The 7,960-nt window shown below is 46.7% G+C and overlaps 1 protein-coding gene across 2 annotated transcripts; it reads right to left on the reverse strand.

The window, feature by feature from the left end:
• Positions 1-3,087: 3,087 nt before the first annotated feature.
• RETREG2 (reticulophagy regulator family member 2) lies at positions 3,088-7,953 on the reverse strand. Of its 2 annotated transcripts, none has more exons than XM_023529754.1 (8): positions 7,745-7,953; positions 7,012-7,042; positions 6,521-6,568; positions 6,034-6,118; positions 5,588-5,731; positions 5,344-5,438; positions 5,047-5,182; positions 3,088-4,795 (listed from the first exon to the last, which is right to left on the reverse strand). In XM_023529754.1, exons 4-8 carry the CDS (start codon positions 6,050-6,052, stop codon positions 4,182-4,184), a joined length of 1,008 nt encoding a protein of 335 aa, XP_023385522.1. In that variant the 5' UTR covers positions 6,053-6,118; positions 6,521-6,568; positions 7,012-7,042; positions 7,745-7,953; the 3' UTR covers positions 3,088-4,181. The 2 variants fall into 2 exon arrangements, with proteins under 2 accessions (XP_023385522.1, XP_023385521.1); XM_023529753.1 differs by having other exon boundaries at positions 6,521-6,656.
• Between the last annotated feature and the right edge of the window lie 7 nt (positions 7,954-7,960).

Here is a 7,960-nt window from a genome sequence, read left to right on the forward strand (position 1 = left end):
TCTAGTCAAGGAACAAAGAGCTCACAGGTCTGTCTGTGGGTTATTTAAATTTAGCTACCATTCACTCTAGAACAATAACAAAGGCGAGATGTTCACTGTCAAAAGATATGTACCAACCACCATAATCTACTGACACTGACTGCTTCAATAGTTAGAATTCCAGTTCAGTTTAGTCCAACATTCATTTATTGAATGTCTACTATGTGCCAAATACTGTGCTAGGCTCTAGGAATAGTCAGACAATTAAGACATAGTCCCCGCCCTCAAGAATGAGTAGTAAGTATAGTGAAAGCTATACATATACACATATATCTATATAACCCATATACCATACTTATGTAGAATGAAGCTTCTATGTAAAATAGATATGTAAAAAAACAAACAACAACAACAACAAAAAACAAGTATACGAAGGGAGCACTAGAAGAGCAGGTCTGATATGAAGGACAGGTGACATGGGACATCAGGGAAGGCTTCATAGAAGAGGTGTGGCCTGAAGTACATCTTAAAAGACACATGAAGTGTTTGCCAAACAGAGGATTACAGGGTGTGTGTGTGTGTGTGTGTGTGTGTGTGTGTGTGTGTAAAACAGGGGTTGTGGAGGGCAGCACAGCTGAGCAGAGAAGACAAGCTGTGGGGTTTGATGCTGTAATATAAAGAACAAGACAGGGCAGGGGCACATCTCAGGCCTCTTAATGATATCAAGGAGCTTGGATGATGTCTTGTAGGAAAAGAGCCTTTGATTAATCTTGATTAATCAACTTGTCCACAAGTGTAGAAAGCTAACGGGTGGCAGTATTCTAACTGGCAGTATTCTAACTTATGCATCACACAATGTAGGTATTATTTTCCTAAATAGCAGAAAGGTCATCAAATTTGTATTTTTAAATAATCTAGCCATTTTTAGGGGCATGAATTTAGGTGGGAGAAAAGAGTGTGGACAGGGAAACTTGCAGTGGGTTAGGTGAGAGATGAGGAGGTTGTGAATCAGGGCTGTCATGGAGGTGACAGAATCAAGAAATAATTTGGACATAAAATTAGCAGCAACTGGTGATTGACTGGATGTGGGATGTGGAAGAAGTTGGCCTTCATAGTTGGTGATGCCAGCAAGCAAGACAGCAAATACAGGAAAAGCCTGTTTAGGGGAGGTGAGGGGCAGAGTGCACAGAGAAAAGAGGATATGTGTCTGGTTTTGGTATGTTGAATAGAAGGTACCCATGGAACATTCAGGTGGAGATGCCTAAATGGAAGTTCTGGGAAAGGAGTTAAGATTTAGAAGTTATCAGCATATGAATGGAAAGTGATGGGTTAACAAGTGATTGCCCAGGCAGAGTGCAAAGAAGTGAGCCAGTGACAGACCAAACAAAAAACCAATATTTAACAGAGCAGGTGGAGGAAGTCCAAGGGTACTTTAGTTGGACACTAAAAGCAAAATGACATAGTGATATATTGTCCTTCCGTGATGGAATTAGCACTTCTTAGAATCTCTGTACTTGATCTTTGCACTTTTAAAGATCATTTAAATCTACTTTTTCAATATTCCTTGATCAGAAAAACAATTTCTGTATATCAAATATTTAATTTCTGCCCTCTGAAGTCCTTCAGATAACCCTTCAAATGAAGGCAGATAACTGTGACTCAACTCAGGTCTCTCCTCTTGGCTGAAACATTCTCAGTTCCTTCAACATATGATCTTCAGCCTTCACCTCTGGAGATCCTCTCATGTGTACACTGTAATTTGTCAACTTGCCCCAAGTGTAGAAAGCTAACGTGTGGCACTATTCTAACTTATGCACAGTACAATGTATTATTTTTCTAAAATCAACTTTATGAGCAGCCACATTACACTATTAGCTGTTTGAATGTATAGTTAACTAAAATGCACTGCCCTCCCCTCAATGTAAACATGTAATCAACTCTTCTTTCCCAGCCTGTACTTCTACAGTAGATTTTTGCTTAGCCTAATTGTAGTTTTCACATTTCTGTTTTCCTTCACTCATATAAAAAGCTTTCTTCTTGTTCTTTTCATCTTGGGGGCAGGAAATGGCCAGGAAACCTGACAGTAGAAAAAAAAATGTAAACAAATATGTAGTGACCATCAGACCAGGGTGAATGTCAAGAATGGACTGTCCTGAAACTCCAAACCTGTGGTGAATGTTTTGATCCAACTACAGGGTTCTGGCTCTACAAATTTCAAGTTTAACAAGAAAATGGATTAAAGATGAGTCATATGGTAGCCATTGTCTTTCTGACTGGTTAATTCTATTTTCTTTAATTGCTTGTACATTGCATAAAACTGCTTTCCCATTTTCTTCTCAAATCTCTAAATGATTCAAAGTTCATGTTCCTTTGGTGGCAGTGGACAGGGCCTCAATCAACCCTGAAAGATTATCTCTTCAGCAAATGTGAAACAAATGGAAAGAAAAAAATCCTCAATATTTAGATGTGGCATGGGATTCAACCTCATAAAGTCAAGTACCATTGCCCCATATCTTCAGCTGAAGGCCAAGGATGTGAACTCATAAAGGAGGCCATCCGCTTAGTTCTGGATTTTCTGTTTTTCCCCAAAGAGCAAGGATTGCTGCATCCATTCTTCGTGAAGCCAAGATATTAGATTGGTTCTCCAGTTTCCATGTCCTTGAGCATCTTCCCATTTGTGTCCCATTAATGGACAGGTGCTTCCTGTTCCAGTGTGACTGCTGGAGCCAAACGGCTTGGGGTTTAGATCTTGGCTCCACTATATACTGGAACAGTGGCCTTCAGGAACATTAACCTGTCTGTAAAATGGAGTTAATCACAGTATATACCTCAGGGCTATGAGGAAGAGTTAACAAGTGTAAATCACTTAGAAGAGTGCCAAGCACATATGCATTCAACTAGTGTTAGATATGATTTTTTTTGGTGTTCCTTGGTCTGAAATCAGTTTTGATACAGGTATTGGTCCTGCTTTAGTTCCCTCAGTACAGATAAATCAGAGGTGAGCAAGTTAATTATTAGCATGTAGACAGATGGTTAAAGTTATAGGCAACATAGTAGAAAATGATTGTTATGGTCCCAAAATTTCTATCGATTGGGAAGACAAAGCAATTTCCTCCTGTATACACTTTATTTACACATGCTAAATCTCACTGAACATATCACACTGTCAGGGAAGATGGCTAAGAGCATTAGGGTTGTCAGGGTAATTCTAGCTTCTGGCCTTGTTTTGCACCATGTAAATAAACAGCCACGGGCAATATTGGGGACAAGGAGGTAAGGGGTGAGGTGGAGACAGTGTGGCAGTTTGCAGTGAGGAAGGCAGGCAGGCAGCAGCAGTTCTAGCCAATCAACACTTTATTTTTCCAGTCAACACCTGCAGATGTTACTATCCACTTCCTGACCGTAGAAGGGGGCCCCGCCACTCTTGAACTACCCATGGCCTAGAGAAGCAGGTCTCCTTTTTTCCCCTGGGGGTAGCTAGAAAGCCCCTCATCCCCACCAGACAGAGCTCCTGCTCACTAATGCAGTGCTGGTGCATGTGCTATGGGATCCCGGCTCTGCTCTTGTATCACGAAAGGCTGAGATGAACCAGGCCAAAGGTGCAGTGGAGGTTCCACTGGCTAGTGACCTAAGTGCTCAACTACTGGCCTGACTCACCACCTCAGGTTTAGTCTGTACCTCTGAGACAGGAACCTCCCTAAAGTTCAGCCAGGAAAGGAGGAGCTGGCAGAGTGGGGACTAAGCTGCTAAGGACAGGACACAGCAGGGAAATAAAACAGAGAAGAGTGCAGGACAGAAGAGAGCAATGATAAAGTGCCTGAACTAAACAACCAAGTGGGACACGAGGACAGAGCAGCAAAGGTCCCTGAGGATAGGAGGAAAAAGAAAGGGACAGACCACCAGGGCTTGGGGCAGACTGGAATGAGAATAGAGATGAGGCAGGGAGGCAAATGCAGGCTGTGGGAAGGACTTTCCTAGTCCTGTTTACATCCACTAACCCAAATGTAAAATTATTTACAAACTTAAAACCTATCCCAGGTACTGTACCAGGCCCAGGACAGCAGGCAGGCAGGCAGAGGGTGGACTGGCTACCATCTGACAGCCAGCTTCCCCACGTATTGCCCCTCCCATAGTAGGGAAAGGAGGAGACACTGACATCCTTAGCCAGGAAACCCTACTGTGCCTGCAATTCCTTCCATCGCTCATGGCTCAGCCACGGCCTGAGCCTCTTGGTCTGACTGTATCAGAGAAAGGGTGTTGGACCCTGGGGGTGGAGCATCAGGGGGCTCTGGGGATATCTCCGGCCCCAACTCCAGCTCTGCATTCAGCTGCTCCAGCTCCCCCTGATCCAGCAATTCAAAGTCCTCAGTGGTGAGTGCCTCTTCTTCCTTAGGGGCAGGCAGGGGCTGGGGTGAGTTCTGGGAAAGAGGTGGGAGCAATGAAGGGGAGGGAACCAGGTCACTTTCAGCAAGGCAAAGTAGGGGTGACAGGGTGCTGGAGGGAGTGGTGGGATCACCACTCATTGCCTCTGGGCTCAGCGTCTCCACTGGTGCTCCAGGGGAGAGCTTCACTTCATCTGTGGGAGAGCCTGCCCCATTGAAGTGCGTGTTCACAAAGTGAAGTGGAGATGAGAGCCGAAGCAATGTCTCCTTGGCTGCCACAACTTCCTCCTCCTCCAAGTCCAGGTCCTGCCTTGAAAGCGCCTGAGGGGAGCCCAGCAGGTCTTCGGGAGGGGCCAACTCTGACTCCTCTCCCTCTCCCAGCTCCCGGCTCAGGGCCTCCTCTGGCTCACTTGGCAGGCTCTGCTGGTCCAAATCTGTGCAGAAAACTAAGCATCAGGAATGGGCCTGCTGTTCTAAATGGCCACAAAAGGCTGACAGGCTCAAAGATGACAACTCAAGAAATGGGATGCTGGACCAAGCCTTAGGTTAAAGGCCTTTAAGGAGCTTGAAGTAGAATTAGAGGGTCAGTTCCCCCAAAGAAAACATGGGGGCAACAATCAGAAAGTACAGCCAGCACCCCATGACAGGGAACAGGAAGACTGTGAGGGGCAAAGGGCTTCCCTACCCTCTGAGACATCAGTTAGTTGTGGAGTTGTGGCCCGGGATACAGAGAAGCCGCCACTCTCCAAGATAGACGCCTCCTCATCTGACAGCTCTGAGTCTGTAATGGCCAAAGCCAGTGCTGTTTTCTTCACATCCACCTGCAGGAGAACCAGGATGAACACAACAAGTGAAGAAATAAGAGAATCAATTTTCTAGGAGCACCCCTCCACGGGCTTCCACCCCCTTGAGAGGTGGCTATTCTAGAGTAGAGACATTCCCCCAGCCTTCAACTTGACACCCCATCTCCCTTGGACCTCACCACTGGGGAGAAGCCAGCCAGTTCTGCCTCGCTTTCGCTCTCTGTCTCTGCCAGTGGCTCATCATCTCCGGGGGGTGCATTCTTCCCCTGCCGCTCTAGAGAAGCAAGAGCAGTAGGGCAGTGACCAAGCAAGGACAGTGGTGGGGGACAAACATAGCCAAAGGACTGGACAGTATCTAAATTCCAGGGCATTTCATGAGCCATAAGCCAAAGCCCTCCCCCCTGGGTTACAGAAGTGCCTTACTCCTCTTGTCGTGTTTGTGATGCAGGGCATCAGCTTCTGCCTTCATGCTGTAGTCCAACTGCATGAGCAGGGGCTCGAGGCGAGTGTACATCCTCTGGATCAGCTCATGATAAACCACCAGGGGCCACAGCAGGATACTCAACACTAGGGGTTAGAGCATCCACTCAGAGCTCCCTATGCCTATTTCCTAAGGGCCCTTATTCAAACAGGAAGGGCTGAAGGAAGGACAAAATTCTTTTCTGAGGCTGTGCTAACCTCTTCCCCTCACATCCATTGCCCTCCTCCCCAGATGACTCTTCCACTGTTACTAACACTGTAACATACCCTGGAAATCTCTGTAAACAGGTAATGGGAGCAGAGAAAAAGCACAGTCCTCTCTTTAGGTCAGTATAGGAAAAGAAGACAAGGAAAGGGCTTTGGAAAGGAAAAGGTTAGACCCTACTCACAGACAATGTAGGAAATCATAATCCCTGGAACATAGTGCCCCAGCACAGCCAACACAGCACAGCCGGAGCAGACTCGAGCACAGAACTGCAGAGAAGAGTGGAGTCTAAGAACTGTGGAGTGAGGTATGCACCCCACTCATCTGGGTTAAGAAATTACTGCTCAGCTGGTGGAAGGAGGGGTATGCCCTCTAGGAATGCGGTGATCCAGGCTAGTCAAGAGAATGCCCAAGACCACCAATTCAGGAAGTTTGCAATAGACATCACCAAACACCTACAATTCACACTGGTCTGCTTTGGAAGGAAATAGTGTCAGAACACCAGAGCTTATTCCCTGAGGCGGAATGCCTCCTCTACCAGGCGACTAGCTGTGAATGTTGCCTCAAGAAGGTACCAGGTCTCTTCCTTCAGCCTCCAGAGAATACCAGTCACTCCTTCCCACTATTTCCTCATAGTGTAGAGAACTGTTGTATGATGTAGGGGAGATTACCTGAGCTGGATTCTGCTTCTTGTACTGCAGCAGCTCCTGCAGGTGAATCTGGAAGGTGAGCCAGCTCTCAGCCAGGTATCTGCACAACTCGGGCACACTCAGCAGGTGCGGCCGGGCGCCTGACCCCGCACCCTCACTGGGGAGACATGACATGACCCCTGGAGGCCTCAGACCCCAGCTTCCTAGGAACTCAAATCTCTCTGAGAATGCCAATGAGATCTTTAGTCTAAGGAAATAGATAACCCCGCTTCCCAAAGGGAGGTTGTCCTGATCCTGGGAAGCAAAGCCCAGAGCTCCCAAAACCTCTGCCCCAAAAGGAACAGGAACGAACACCTACATAGGAAACCTAGGACCAACTTCATTGCTATTCCAATCACTATGCTGGGGTCTGCGCCTACAGAAGCTGCAGTGTTGCCCTGCACCATGGTGACACTGGCACCAATGTAAGACAGGATTTGAGCATTTGTCTTCAAGAAATGGCCTGCACTCACCTGTCGGAGTGTGGCTCCTCTGGGGATGATGCTATAGAAAGAGGAGGGGGACAAGTTACTGAGTGGTATGGGCTCTGGGAGACACACCCCAAGGCAGACATAGTTTCCCCTTCTCTGCTGTCCCAGAGCACTTTCTTCAAACGCCTATTGCAGAGAACATTACATAGTTTGTCACTTGCACGTCTGTCTTCTTTAGACTTTACCCTTTGCAAACACAGGAACCACATCTCATGTTTACATCCAAACAACTCACACACAGCCTGGCACCTAGTTGCTCCAAAAGGCCTATTAAATAAATACATGGACAACAAGAAAAACAATGAGAGCTAACATTCATATAATTTCTATCACGAGTGACTCTCTACACATAACATGTGTTAACTAATTTAATGTCTACCTCCTGATGAAATGAGTTCTACTACCCGTTTTACAGATGAGGAAACTGAGGCAAACAGAGATTGACTGGCTTTTACAAGGTCACACACATGGTAAATGGCTAAGCAGGCAATGAAACCCAGGCAATCTGACTACAGAATCCATAATCTTAACTACACTCAAGAGTAACACTAATTTTGAGAAAGGGGTAAATCTCGATTTCCTAACTGGGGGAGTGCTGGTGATTGGGAGGCAGGTGGCCTGCTGTACACTGCCCTCACCATTCAACCCACCCAGCAGGGTCAGCCACAAAGCAAGTGCACGATGCGGCTCGCTGAATGAAGGAAATTACACTCACCTGAGACGTCAGGGAGGAAGCGAGGCTGCCAAAGATCCAGCAGAAAATAGGCCAAAAGTGAGATGCTGAGCAGGAAAAAAGGCCGGAGGGACGACGAAGACAGCAACCTTAGGGAGAGACAGGCACCTCAGCGGTGAGTGGATGAGAGGCTCCCGCAGCCATCGCAAAAGGAGGAAAAGACGGGGGAACGGGAACCTCCACGCCTAATTCGAGACT

Source organism: Pteropus vampyrus, unplaced genomic scaffold (assembly GCF_000151845.1).
Source record: "Pteropus vampyrus isolate Shadow unplaced genomic scaffold, Pvam_2.0 Scaffold42, whole genome shotgun sequence".
In the NCBI taxonomy this organism is placed as follows: Eukaryota; Metazoa; Chordata; class Mammalia; order Chiroptera; family Pteropodidae; genus Pteropus; species Pteropus vampyrus.

Excerpts from the sequence above, each read along its gene's own strand:
- RETREG2 (XM_023529754.1), bottom strand. Across the intron at positions 5,183-5,343 it reads TGGCTGGCTTCTCCCCAGTG|GTGGATGTGAAGAAAACAGC; the intron begins GTGAGGTCCAAG and ends GTTCTCCTGCAG. Across the intron at positions 4,796-5,046 it reads ACTAACTGATGTCTCAGAGG|ATTTGGACCAGCAGAGCCTG; the intron begins GTAGGGAAGCCC and ends TTTTCTGCACAG.